The sequence below is a fragment of the Lutra lutra genome, chromosome 12 (assembly GCF_902655055.1).
Source record: "Lutra lutra chromosome 12, mLutLut1.2, whole genome shotgun sequence".
Classification (NCBI taxonomy): domain Eukaryota; kingdom Metazoa; phylum Chordata; class Mammalia; order Carnivora; family Mustelidae; genus Lutra; species Lutra lutra.
Genome location: NC_062289.1, coordinates 62289903 through 62304446, shown reverse-complemented (window position 1 = coordinate 62304446; position 14544 = coordinate 62289903). Strand labels below are relative to the sequence as shown.

The 14544-nt window shown below is 40.3% G+C and overlaps 1 protein-coding gene across 2 annotated transcripts in view; it reads right to left on the bottom strand.

Annotated features, from left to right (window-relative positions):
* SEH1L (SEH1 like nucleoporin) overlaps positions 1 to 12467 on the bottom strand; it is a 28825-nt gene extending 16358 nt beyond the window's left edge. Inside the window, exons 1-3 of one of the 2 annotated variants that reach the window (XM_047698558.1) lie at positions 12222 to 12467; positions 7896 to 7946; positions 4986 to 5132 (exon numbers count right to left, since the gene is read on the bottom strand). In XM_047698558.1, the coding sequence (XP_047554514.1) occupies positions 4986 to 5132; positions 7896 to 7946; positions 12222 to 12332 (309 nt within the window). In that variant the 5' untranslated portion in view covers positions 12333 to 12467. The remainder of the gene's footprint in view (positions 1 to 4985; positions 5133 to 7895; positions 7947 to 12221) is intronic. The other variant, XM_047698559.1, reaches the window with a different exon arrangement.
* Between the last annotated feature and the right edge of the window lie 2077 nt (positions 12468 to 14544).

The following is a 14544-nucleotide window of genomic DNA, read 5'->3' as shown; positions in this document are numbered from 1 at the left end:
AACCCAGCCTAACATACTAATTAACCTATTTCTGACTGTTAGAAAACTCCCTCCAATTATATACATTTCCCTTCTCTCCTCCCCTCAAGCAGTTGTTTGCCTTTTCCCTAGGGAAAAGACAATTAAACCAACCCCTCCCAACATTAAAAAAAAAAAAAAATTTAAGGGCACGTGGCTGACTACTCCAGTTCTCAGGGTTGTGAGTTGGATCCCCACGCTGGGTGTAGAGGTTATTTCAAACAATCAATCTTAAAAAAAAAAAAAAAAAATTATAAAACTGTGAATAGCATGCAAGCTACAAACCTGGAGTAATCAGAAGAATATGATATTGGCATTAAGGAGAGACACATAGGCTAATGGAACAAAATACAATCCAAAAATAAACCTTCTTTCTATATATAGTCAATTGATTTTTTTTCATTATTTCATTTTTTCTTTTTAATTTCTTTTCAGTGTTCTAGAATTCACTGTTTATGCACCACACCCAGTGTTCCATGCAATACGGGCACTCCACAACACCCACCACCAGGCTCACCCAACCCCCCACCCCCCTCCCCTCCAAAACCCAGGAGATGAACCATGAGAGACTGTGGACTCTGAGGTACAGTCAATTGATTTTCAATGAGGACACCAAGACCATTCAAAGGGGAAAGCGTCTCCTCCAATCTGATGGTGGCCCCCAAATGTAGAGCAACCTAACTGGGTAGAAGCCTGAAAAACAGGCAGTGAAAGGATCCACCAGACGTAGAACAAAGGAGGTAGGTGTAGCAATTCATCCAATGCACCGCAAGGGAGTGCCAGGCAGGACAGCATAGAGACTGTCTGCTAGGAGGCAGTGGGTGGGGGCTGTATTTAAAGGAGGAAGACCAGGAGGTATGGGGACTTCTGGAATTTTCCCTGTTTTGGTAACTGTGCCAGGTTATAAGTAGCCCATTGGTTAGTTAGAGCCTATGGATATTTTGAGGTGGGTGGCCCTTATGGGCCTGTTTGTATTCAGCCTTGCTTTCTTTATATTCCACTGTTCAAGCCTGTTGTCTAAAAGCAGCCTCTACAAAGAGCAGTCATTCCAATAAAAGATACTGGGGGAGGGTATGTGTTATGGTGAGCACTGTGTATTGTGTATTGTGATGAATTACAGACCTGTACCCCTGAAACAAATAATACATTTAATAACTTAAAAAAAGATACTGGGGCAGGGGGCACCTGGGTGGCTCAGGGGGTTAAAGCCTCTGCCTTCGGCTCAGGTCATGATCCCAGGGTCCTAGGATTGAGCCCCACATCGAGCCCCACATTGGGCTCTCTGCTCAGCAGGGAGCCTGCTTCCCCCTTCTTCTCTCTGCCTGCCTCTCTGCCTACTTGTGATCTCTGTCTGTCAAATAAATTTTTAAAAAATTTTTTTAAATCTTAAAAAAAAAAAAAGATACCGGGAAAACTGGATATTAACACACAAAAGAATAAAGTTGGAAGCACCTGGCTGGCTCAGTTGGTAAAGCATGTGACTCTTGATCTCAGGGTCATGAATTTGTGCACTGGGGGTAGAGATTACTTTGAAAAAAAAAAAAAAAAGTTGTTCATTTACTTTACACCATATACAAAACTTAAATAAAAATGGAAAGAAAAAAAAAAAGACCTAAATGTAAGCTAAAATTTTAGGGATGCCTGGGTGGCTCAGTTAAGTGTCTGCCCACAGCTCAGGTTATGATCCCAGGGTCCTGAATCACCCTCCTTGCTCAGCCAGGGAGCTTGCTTCTCCCGCTGCCTGCTGCTTCCCGTGCGCACACTCTCACTCATCTCTGACAAAATCTTTTTTAAAAAGCTACAATTTAATACTCTTAATATAAAACTTTGGGGAAAGCCTTTTTGACATTGTATTTGCCATGGTTTCTTGAATATGACACCAAAAACACAGGAAACAAGAAAAAAATAAATTGGACTTCCTGAAAATTTTTAAATTTTGTGCATCAAAGGACACTGTCAAGAGAGAGAAAAGGCAACTCACAGAACAGGAGAAAATATTTGCAAATCATACCTGAGAAGGTACTAATAGCCAGAATATAAAGAACTACATACAACTCAACAGCAAAAAACAAACAAACAACCCAATTTAAAAAATGGGCAAAGGACTTGAATAGATATCTCCCTAAAAAAGTAAAGGACTCTGGTACCAATGCCAATTCAGGGACTGTTGGAGAGGGGATAACCCCCGCTAACAACTAATTCTGACATAGCAACAGGCTGTCTGAATTCAAATCTATTCTGACACTATCTACCCAGAAATAGCATCAGATTCCACAAATTATCAAACCTGTAGGACTTCCCCCACTTCAGAAACATGAACAGTTATCAAAACGCAGACAAGCAATCTGCTTAAAAGATACCATTTATTATAAAAGGATATAACTCAGAAGCAGCCAGATGAAGAGATATAAATTGTAAAGTAAGGGGAAAAGCATGAGAAGCTTCTATGTCCTCTTCTGGCCTACAACTCTCCCAACATCTCCACCTGTTCACCAACCCAAAAACCCTCTGAACCCACGTTCTTTGGGGTTTTTATTGAGACTTCATTACATAGGCATGACAGATTAATGCACTGGCCATTGGTGATTAATTCAACATCCAACACCTCTCCCCTCCCCAGAGGTCAGGGGTGGGACTGAAGTTTCACCCCTCTAATCACATGGTAGGCCCCATTGGCTACCAGCCCCCAAAGTCACCCCATTAATATAGCAAAAGATGCATTCATCACTTTCAACATTTAGAAAATATCAACAACTCCTGGAGCTGTAAGTCAGGAACTGTATTAGGAAGACCAAACACATAAGAAAAATATATTTCTTATAAATCAAAACATTACAAAAGATACACAAATGGCCAATTGGCACATAAAAAGATGTTCGACATCACAAACCATTAGGGAAATGCAAAAAAAAAAAAAAAAAGAAGAAGAAGAAGAAGAAAGACCTCCACAAAGAGATACCATTTCACACCTACTAAGACAGCTGCAATAGAAAAACAAAAACCACAAACATTGGTGAGGACATGGAGAAACTGGAACACTCATGCATTGCTGGTGGAAATGTAAAATGGTATAGCCATTGGGGAAAACAATTTAGCAGTTTCTCAGAAGTTAAAGACAGAACTACCATATGAGCCAGCAATTCTACTCCTAGGTTCATACCCAAAAGAACTGAACCCAAGATCTGAAACAGGTATCTGTACAATAATGTTCACAGTAGCAATGTTAGTTAGCTAGGATGCAATGGGGAACTTTCTCAAATAAGAAGGCTCAAAGGAAAAAAAAAAAAAAAAAAAAAAAAAGGCTGAAAGCTATCAGCAAAGGGGAAGGGGGAAGGGATAAAAGCAAGGAAGAATATGTTTTGTTTTGGAGAACCAAAAGTCCCAGCCAAGGAGACCCCCGACTAGGTGTTTCACCTCATAACCCCTGAGGTGAGCCACTCTGAGCTGTACTACAGATGAGGACATGCACAGAAGCCCTTGACCTTTAGCTCATTATATTAAGATCTTCTATGGGCAGAGTTTTCCACCATTTTTTGAACATACATGTGTTTTTTGTACTAGCATGCTGATATGCTAGGCATGTGCAACTGAACTGAAGTATTTATGCAAGCTCCCTGTCCCTGCCCCCTATACACTGAATAAAAGCTTCCTATACTAACCCCACTCAAGAGTGCTTTGGAAACTATCTCCTTGTCTCCTTACTTGTAACAAATAATAAAAAGTGTTTTGCTTTCAACATTTCTGGGGTTGTGTTCAATTTGATGCACCCCAAAGGGCAAATCCCTTGAGTTCGGTTACAGCATTATGTACAATAGCTAAAAGGGAGGAAGAACCGAACAGTCTATCTACAGATAAATGGATAAACAAAATGTTGGATATACACACAACGGAATGTTATTCAGCCATAACAGGAGTTAAACTGATGAATGTGACAACATGGATGGACCTGAAAACATTCTGCTTAGTGAAATAAGCCAGACAGAGGACAAACACTGTATGAGGTAGCTACAGCAGCTGAATTGACAGAAAGTAGAACAGAGGTTACCAGGGATCGGGAGAATGGAAGGAGGATGCTGGGAATGACGACGTTTTGCTATAGATATTGGTGATGTATACGCAGCATTGTAAATGTAATTAATGCTACTGAACTGTACATTTATAGTTAACATGTTAAATACGTATAAACCACAATTTATAAAGTGCAGCAGAAAAAAAAGAGCAGTACTGACAACATACAAACATTAGCGCTGGATGGTGAAGAGGACTATTAGGAACAGAGAAGAGAACACTATAATCATATCCTTAAAAAGGCACAGAATATATCCAGAATATAGAAAAAATTCATAATGGTGGTTGCCTCTAGGAAACAAACTGTGTGGCCAAAGACAAGGAAGTTGTCACTGTTTACACTCATTTGTACCTTTCACATTTTATACCTTGTACCTGATTATCTATTACAAAAAATAGGGAGGAAAAAGAAAACACTGGAATGGGTATTAAAGGTAATCTAGTCCAATTCCGGAGTTTGGCCAATATACACACTATACTCTTGTTAAAATTCAAACATCCAATCAGGGAAGAGCTAGAGTAAATAGCAGATACAGATAAGAATATATTTTATAAGAGGCAAAGGTAACCACAAAAGAGAAAAAACAATTTTTTAATGGATTTTTAGAGGGCACTCACTGTATGACAAAGAAAATACCACAGATCCATCATTAAAGTTATAATTAAATAATGCCACTAGTGCTCCTCAGTACCACTTCAGGCCCAAGACAAAATTAAATAAACAAGTAGGAGAAAAACATGGAAGAGGGAAAAAAATGGAACTAGTAAATATAGTGAGGAGTGGGAACATCTTATCAAGTGCCTGAAGCGTTCTTGGAAAGACTGATGCTCCTTGGACGTTCATGCACCCTTCTCCCCATTCTACCCTCCCAACCCCTGAAAACCAACAAATGTCTCACCCAATGACTCTGTCCTCGAAGTTTATCATTTGATTCTCCTACTATTTCTTCCCACACAGCAGCGGTTCGGTCAAAAGAACAAGAAGCCAAAACCTGTCCAAATTCAGGATGGGCCCATGTCACACGCCACACAGATCCACTATGTGTCTGAGGAATTATTTAAAAAAAAAAACAAAAAACAAAAAGCTGACTTAACTCATGTTTCACACACATAAAATTTTACTTGAGGAAATACACCACAGATATATTTACTTCAATAAGAGCAAAAACTATTTAATTTCTTTTTTTTTTTTAAGTTTTTTTTTTTTTCTGATTATTTGACAGAGAGAGACATAGCAAGAGAGGGAACAGCAGGGGGAGTGGGAGAGGGAGAGGCAGGTTTCCCGCTGAGCAGAGAGGCCAATGCCAGGCTCGATCCCAAGGACTCTGGGATCATGACCTGAGCCAAAGGCGGACGCTTAACAACTGAGACACCCAGGCGCCCCTAATTTCACATTTAAAAAAAAAGTTAAGTCCTAGAAATTTTTAACTTTTAGAAGATATTCTCTATTTAGGATTGTGGCTGTTCTGGAGTCAAGTCCTTCTAACATTTTACTAATAAGTAAAAATCCAGCTGGATAAAGTTGACCTCTTCCAGTGCTAACAGAGACTTGCTTCAGAGTCTAGCCTAACCAGGGTTTAAAAACAAGATCTACCAGTCCACCATTTTTTTTACTTGCAAATTCCCTCTACAGGAAACAGCCACCTAATAAAATAAATAAGACTAATCAAAATTATTAGTTTCAAAAACCTAGTAGTACATAGAAACTGTAGTAATAAAACAAACAATTCCAAAACCTGGCTAGACAGTGGACTATTCCAGGAAAAGCAGCAATGAGCGATCAAATTTAGAGAAGACAAATCCTTGTATTCTGAGAAAACAATCTGAAGCTCAGTAGCATTACCTTTAATATTTGAAAAATGGCAAATTACTATTCTTCAATTCTTCATGTTGAACAATTTTTAAAAAAAGGGAACAGATAGGTCTTAAAGCATTTCACATCCACAGAATTTCATTTGTGCTTTCCAGTAAAGACACAGTATGACAACGAGCCTCAGTACACAAATAATGTTTCTAAAGTTTGTTTTATGCTTCTGTATATCTAACACTTTCACACTCAACAATCTCAGGAAACTTTCATAACTGTATAACTTCTACATGGTAAATGTCATCCAAAAGTACACTTTGCACTCTTATTTTTCATCCTTTGTTTTGCCCAATCTTTTGGTTTCATTTTAAGTTCTTATTTATACAGGCTATCAGGTAAAAAATGCACTAGAGCAGTGAGATTTTGTTAAACATTAGATTTCCATTAAAGCACATCCTAACTAAGAAATAAAGATTACAGAGATAGTCATCAAAATAAAAAGAAAACAACTATATTAACTATCATCAGTTGAAGAAAACATGATATATTTACGTTTTACTGTTGTTTTTTAAGAGGATTTAAAAACCTACCAAAGTATTTATGAACTAAGTGGTTAAACTAAAAAGGAAGAAATAAGGGTTCCCTTTTGGAGTGATATATAGTTCCAGAACTGGATAGAGGTGATAGTTATACCAACATTGTGAATGCAGCAAATGCCATCGAATTGTTTATAAAAGATCAAACTACTAAAAATGCCACAACATAAATGAACCACAAGGAAAAGGGAAAGTATACATTAAGAATTATGTATTTTAGAATTCCACTTATATGAAATGTCTAGAAAAAGTAAAACTACAAAGACAGAAAATAGTTCAGTGGTTGCCTAGGGCTTCGGTGGGGAATGGGGATTGGTCCCAAAAAGGCAGAAGGGAAATTTCAGGGTTGATGAAAGTGTTCTAAAACTAGACTGTGGGAGTACCTGGGTGGCTCAGTGGGTCAAGCCTCTGCCTTAGGCTCAGGTCATGATCTCAGGGTCCTGGGATCAACCTCTGCATCGAGGTCTCTGCTCAACAGGGAGCCTGCTTACCCCTCCCCCTCTGACTACCTCTCTGCCTACTTGTGATCTCTCTCTCTCTCTCTCTCCATCTGTCAAATAAATTAAAAAAAAAAAATCATTATAAAAACTAGACCGTGGTGACAGGTGCACAAGTGTATAAATTTACTGACATTTGTTGAACTATTTCATTTAAAATTGATGACTCTAGGGGCATCTGGGTGGCTCAGTCAGTTAAGCGCCTGCCTTCGGCTCAGGTCATGATCCCAGGGTCCTGGGATCAAGCCCCGCATCAGGCTCCCTGCTCAGAGGGAAGCCTGCTTCTCCCTCTCCCACTCCCCATGCTTGTGTTTACTCTCACTGTGTCTCTCTCTGTCAAATAGATAAATAAAATGTTTTTTAAAAAAAGCGTTAAAAAAAGTAAATAAATGAAATAAAATTGATGACTCTAATGGTATGTAAAATTCTGAGTAAAGCCGTTTCTAAAAAAAGAAATAGAACTTGTACAAAATATCACAACTATTAAAAATATGCAGGGGCGCCTGGGTAGCTCAGTTAGTTAAGTGTCCGACTCCTGATCTCAGCATCATGAGTTCAAGCCCTATGCTGGGCTCCACACTGGGCGTGGAGTCTCCTTAAATATATATATATATATATATATATATATATATATATATATATACACACAATCACACAAAAGAAAAAGTAGGTAATAAATACTGAAATACTAAAAATAGTTATATTAGAATCCTATGAAATTGTACATTTTCCTACTTTCAAAATTTCTGAAGTATATTTCTGTTACTTTAATAGTTAAAAACATAAGATACTTTAGGAAAAGAATTATACATTTTACAATTTTCTCAAAGATGAATAGTAAGTCACTGATGATACCAAATAAATAGTAAACATCTAAATTTTTTTAAAAAGCACTGTAAAAATACTAACCTTCCAGCTAGCAGTACAATGCCAATCCCCACTTTCACTTTTATCCCAGACCTGTAAAAAAAATAAAAGACATATTTTATTCCTACACAGTCCTACAAACATGAAAAACACTGGATCAGCATTAGGGCAAAAGAAGTGAGCATAAATTCACAAAATAACAACAACCAATAAGTAAACATTCATTCACATACTAATTGAGAAACTGAAGAGTGCCAGGCACCAGGCTGAGCACTGAGGGGTCAAGGAATCTGTGCTCTCACAGGTAACAAAGACAATTGCAGTTGCAGTCCAGTCTTGTCATTGTACTAGTTATGTCCGACAATGTCGCTGGGAACACCGTGTCAGCAAATTCTGTACCACTTGCTCCCAGGGAAAATACAAGGTTAAGATTCACAGGAGCTTGTGGTCACAAAATTTGTCAACCAATCAATACATAACCTTGTTTTCTGTATGTACCTGTTAAAGACACCTTTTTAGTGTGTATTATTGATTCATTAACACTGAAAGCACAGCTAACAGCAACTCATGTCTGAATGAAGCTCTCCTAACACATACATTTTCTCTGTAGGGCAATCACAGCCTTCTTGTACCTAGGCACACTAGTCAGCAGTTCAGCATGACACCTGGGGACAATTTTAAACAGTGAAATCACCAACAAACAGCAAAAAATAAAAATGTGAAAAATACAGCAAAAAATAGACAAGGAAAAGGACACTTGTTTACAGAATGACAGCCCAAATAAGAAAGCAGTATCACCCTGTTTCACCTCAGCGGGAAACACGCACATCAGGCAACTCCAATTTTTTGCTATTCCGTGCTCATGTCAGCAAGTAACTTTGAGTACTGGTTATGGGATTACAAATAAATTTTAAGTAGGTAAATTCACAAATACAGAATTTGCTAATAGTGAGGACCAACTGTATATAAAACAAACAAAAGCAAAACACTGGCTCTTACTATCAAGAAAAAATATAGATGCCAGGGGCTGCTGGTTGGCTCAGTTGGTTAAGTGTCTGCCTTCGGCTCAGGTCCTGATCCGAGAGTCCTGGGATGGAGCCCCATGTTGGGCTCTCTGCTCAACCGAGAGTGTGCTTCTCCCTCTGCCCTTCACCCAACTCGTGCTCTGTCTCTCTCTCACTCTCTCTCAAATAAATAAAGAAAATCTTTTAAAAAATAAAAATATACAAATATAGATTATAATAATGAGACAACATTTTAAGCTCCTAAAAAATGCAGTGATGGGGCGCCTGAGTGGTTTAGTCATTTAAGCAGCTGCCTTGGGCTCAGGTCATGATGGCAGGGTCCTCTCTGGAATCCACATGGGGCTCTCTGCTCAGCGGGGAGCCTGCTTCCCCCTCTCCCTGCCACTCAGCCTACCTGTGTGTGAGCGCGCTCTCTCTGTCAAATAAATAAAATCTTTAAAAAAAAAAAGTGATAAATTCCTCAAAAAATGAAAAATAGAATTATCACATGATCCAGCAATTCCACTTCTGGGTACATACACCCAAAAGAGCTGAAGGCAGGGTCTCAAGGAGGTATTTGTATACCCACATTCATAGCAGAATTATCCACAATAGCAAATCATATAAGCAACCCAAGTACACTGACAGATGAATGATAAGCAAAATGTAGTATTTATAAGACACATTCAGCCTTAAAAGGAAAGGAAGCAGGGAAGAAATTTTGAAGAACTACATTTTGCCTATCATTCAGCCTTAAAAAGAAAGAAATATTTACAAGATATATTCAACCTTAAAGAGGAAGAAAATTCTAACACAGGTTCCAACAGGTGCAAACTTCAAAGACCCTATGCTAAGTGAAATAAGCTAGTCACAAAATAAGCTAGTCAGACAAATATTGTATGATTCCACTTATATGAAGTACCTAGAGTAGCCAAATTCATAGACAGAAAGTAGAATGGAGATTGCTGGGGGGTGATGATAGGGAGAATGGGTAGAGTTTCAGTTTTGCAAAATGAAAAGGTTCTGTAGATAGATGGTGGTGATAGTTGCACAAAAATATGAATGTACTTAATACTACTAAACCATACACTTAAACATGGTTACAATGGTAAACTTTATGTGTATTTTACCACAATTTAAATAAATAAAAGAAAAAATGTTAATAATGCCTGACATGGATAATGATCCCATCAAATCAACACTCTGGCAGTATAAAATATATTGTAGAACCCTGGAAAAGGCAATCTGCCAATTATTCACAAAAGCTTTTAAAATATTCATACTTGAATGAGGTTAAGAAAATCATTCAAAACACATGAAAAGCTAAAGTAATGAAGATTTTAACTGCAATACCACTTCTGACAGAGAAAACCTACAAAACTGAAAGATTAAAAGATTCAATAATAAGTGGATAAGGAAAAAATGTATGGCATATTCAGTTAAGAGACAACAATGCAATATTCGACAAGTGGATAGATGAATGGATAAACAAAATGTGTACATATACAACAAAACATTCAATTTTTTTTTAAGATTTTATTTATTTATTTGACAGAGAGACAGAAAGAGAGGAAACACAAGCAGGGGGGAGCCGGAGAGGGAGAAGCAGTGAGCAGGGAGCCCCATGTGGTGTTGATCCCAGAAAGCTACAATCATGACCTGAGTCGAAGGCAGACACTTAACAACTGAGCCACCCAGGCACCCCATCAATCTTTTTTTTTTTTTTTTTAAGATTTTATTTATTCGTCAGAGACCGAGTGCGCTGGCACAAGCAGCAAGAGCGGCAAGCAGATAAGAGAGCAGGTTCCCCAGCTGAGTAAGGAGCCAACCTGGGAATTCAGTCCTGCCCCAGGACCAGGGATAATGATCTGAGCCCAAGGGGCTGACCTCAACCTACTAAGCCACCCAGCCATCCCAATATTATTCAATCTTAATGAAATTCTGTACATGCTATAAATATGGATGAACCTTGAAAACATCATGGTAACTTGTATGATTACATTTATATGAGATATCCAGCATAGTCAAATTTATGCAGAAAGGATTAAAAGTGACCAAGGAAGAGCTGGGGGCAGTGGGGAAGAAGTTACAGAGTAGAATTTTAGTTTAGGATGAAAAGAAAGCGTCAGAGATGAATAGTGGTGATGGCTGCACAACAATGGGAATGTTGTGCTTCATGCCAGTTAACTATAAAATACACTTGGAGATGGTTAGTTTAACACAATAAAAAAAAAAATTCAGGTGACTTTAAACCTTTTAGGAATTACAATGCTATAGTTATTCCATGGATCTGACAATACGACTTTTCAAAAGGGAATTTATGTATATATGTATGTATATATGTATGTATTTTAGAGAGTGTTTTCTGGGGACAGGGGAGGGGGTAAAGGGAGGAGAGAAGCAGACCCTCGCCGAGCTCAGAGCCCCATGCAGGTCATCTGCCGACTCTGAGATCAGGACCTGAGCTGAAATCAAGAGTCCCACGCTCAACCAACTGAGCCACCCAGGAGCCCCAAATCAGGTTGTTATTAATAACTATCTTTGAGGGATCGCTGGTATCAAACCTGTCCGTGAAAACTAGTAAAAACGTCCTTCAGATTTTCAGTTATTCTGGAGTCGTCGAGAATACAAATAATCCACACTCCAGCTTTCAACTTCAAAACTACTATCATTTACTGTATAATAATATCTACAGCTCCTAAATCCCAAATACCATCCTCTTATCACAGAAGTTCTGCTTGTCAGAGCCGTGTACATTTACACGAACTCTAAGAAACAAACATGGATTTAGGTTTCTTCCACGGCGAAAAGAGATGAGCTTCCCGTCTCCCCAAGACAGGGACAAGGCACACAGCACTTGAGACAACACTGCGAACGGACTGCATTACAAGTCGCAAGGCCAGGTCCCCTGGCTGAACCAGCGTGGTAACAGCACAACCACCCCCAAACCCGCGCGGTCTGAAAAGCCCCTCACGCAGACTAGGCTGAGGATCTCTCGGCTCTTGCCCACAAGAACTCTAGCCTGCGCGGGCGGGAACACGCGCACTCCCAAGGCTCCCAGTGGCAGGAGCGCGCACGTGGCTACGACGCCCGCCCTCCCAGTCCGCGCAGGCGCAAGGCAGCGTGCCACCTCCCACCCCGAGCCAGGGGGCGGCTATGACCCCACAATACTGAGGCAAGGCTGGCGAAGCAAACCCGCTGCCCGCCCGCCTTGGGCTCCAAACCTCATGCCCAGCGGCACGCCTCAAAATCGGCGGGTAGTCCCCTTTCCAAGCGCGGCTCGCTCCGCTCTAACAGGGAGTCGTGCACGTTCTCACTTCCCCCCCTTTCTGGGCCCGGTCCCACCCCAAGGCTCCGCGCACACCTTGACGCTCTGGTCGCTGGAGCAGGTAGCCATCCGTCGCCCATGGAAGTCGAAAGAGACATCATGGATGAGATCTTTATGGTCCGCCGCGATGTGGCGCGCCACAAACATGGCTTCCGTCAGGCCGCGCCTCCTCGGTCTGCCCCTCCCACCACCAAAGAGGGCGGCCGCGGCGGCCCCGGGACTGCAAGCCCACCAGGACCCCGCCGCCGACAGGGCGCGCACGGAGCGTGATGTCCGCGCGCCCCCGAGCCGTGCGCCCCGCCCCTTTACCCGTCATACCCCGAGAGGCCGCGGAGAGGGCGACTGCGTCTGCGCCGCCTGAAAAAAGTACCACGGCGGGAAGGCCATAGAAGACTGAGCTTTGCTGTGTTGTAATGAAAATTAAAAGAATTAGTTGTTGAAGTATGATAATTGGGAAAAGTGAGAAAGTTAGAAAAACCATCCATAGCCGTGGGACTTGAGTCAGTATTGGTTAGTGTCTAAGCCCCAACCCAGACAGTGGCTCAGAGTAAGTGAAGACGGGGGGGCGGGGGCGCTTTTCCGGGACAATTAAAGGGCAAGGAAGGGTGGAAATACATCTGAGGAGTCCAGACTCAGCCGAAAAGTAAAGACAGGAGGGATAGAGTTGAGAGGGAAAAACCGAGGGATTTTGGAGGTCGAAGAGCTGGTGTGAAGGAAAGAAAAGGTAAGGATCCAAAGTCACCAAAATGGTTTAAAGTTTACACAGAACAGGCTTCTGGTGTCAAGAACCAAGATATGGGCAATGGGATACTAGAACTTTAAAAGTTCTTTATGAAGAAACTCAAGTCACCTAAGAAAATAGCGGTATCCAAAACGAACTGGAAGGCTGAGAAGTCTGGAGCCAGAATTCTCAATAAAGAAATAAGTCAAACAAGCAAAACAAAAAACCCTGGGAAGAGACCTCTGGAAAAGAGCTCTCAAATCAATGATTTTGTCAAAGCCCGGAAGTGGAGGAATACGGATTTCTCTTGCTGATCTGAAAGTAGAGCATTCCTATAAAACCTTTACTAAGATGAGATGGCAGAAAGGAAGAATCAATTACCGTAAGTTTACATGGAAATTTCTTAAGCAGTTTCAGACCCCAGAAATAAATACTCTTGGGCTTTTCTGATAGCACCTTAGGGTCACATCTTGTTAATGGATGCACAAAATAAATCAACATAAGGAACAGATGTTCACACACACAGTTCAAAGCTTTGGCAGTCTGACGTTCAGATGCTGTTTAGTTCCCAGGGAAGAAGCTCTGCATCCCCGCTGATGCTCACAGTTACTGCTGCTTCTATGACATCTAGCTGCAAAACAAACACTGGATCTTTCTGTAAAAGTAAAAAAATCCCCTTTAGATTTTTTTGTTGTTAGCAAAAACAGGTACTGATGTAGGTCTTGCATGAAAGCGAAGTGGTGTAACATGAACTTTCGAAAAGAGGAGCATGCCTCTATTCTGCAGAGAGTGTAGCGATTTACGGTGTTTTGTTATCAGGCATTCTAGAGGGGTTATGGTAAAATGAGGATGGGAAATGGTGGAATATTTGGAGAATGAAAATAGAAAAAAAATCTCAATCAGCCCGCAGAAAGGGTTTATATTTTGGATTATGGCCAGAAATGAGAAATGACAAGAATGTGGGGCATAATGAGATTAGCAGGCTAGAAAGTTTTCAAAATACTTAGTCCCAGCTGTCCTTGGATTGATTGCAGAGAAACCTGCAGAGGGAGGTGGAGAAATGACTTAGCCTTTCTGGAATTTTTTTTTTTTTTTGCTTGGTTTTTTTTTTTTTAACTAAAAATAAGATTTGGGGGCACCTGGGTGGCTCAGTCGATAAAGCATCCTACTCTTGATTTGGCTCAGATCATGTGAGTTTGAGCTCCATGTTGGGCTCTACTCTGAGCATGGAGCCTGCTTGAGATTCTTCTCTTCCCCCACCACACCACCTCTCTCAAAAAAAAAAAAAAAAAAAGAAAAAGAAAAAGTAAGATGTTACTGACACTTTAACAGACTCCAAATCTGTGAGTTGCTGGTATGATTACTAATAACAGCTGTAACTGCTTTAAGGTTGAAGCAACTCATTTCCAAAAACAGTACTCACAAAATTCAATCAATTTAGAAATGTTCTAAAACTTTTTGAAGTTTGATTTATTTAAGTAATCACTCTGCCCATTGTGGAGCTTGAACTCACAACCCTGAGATCAAGAGTCATATGCTCTTCTGACTGAGCCAGCCAAGTGCCCCTAAAAGTTCTAAAACTTTTTAAAAATGTTCTTTAAATTAGGGGTGCCTGTGCATCCCACATGTTTATAGCAG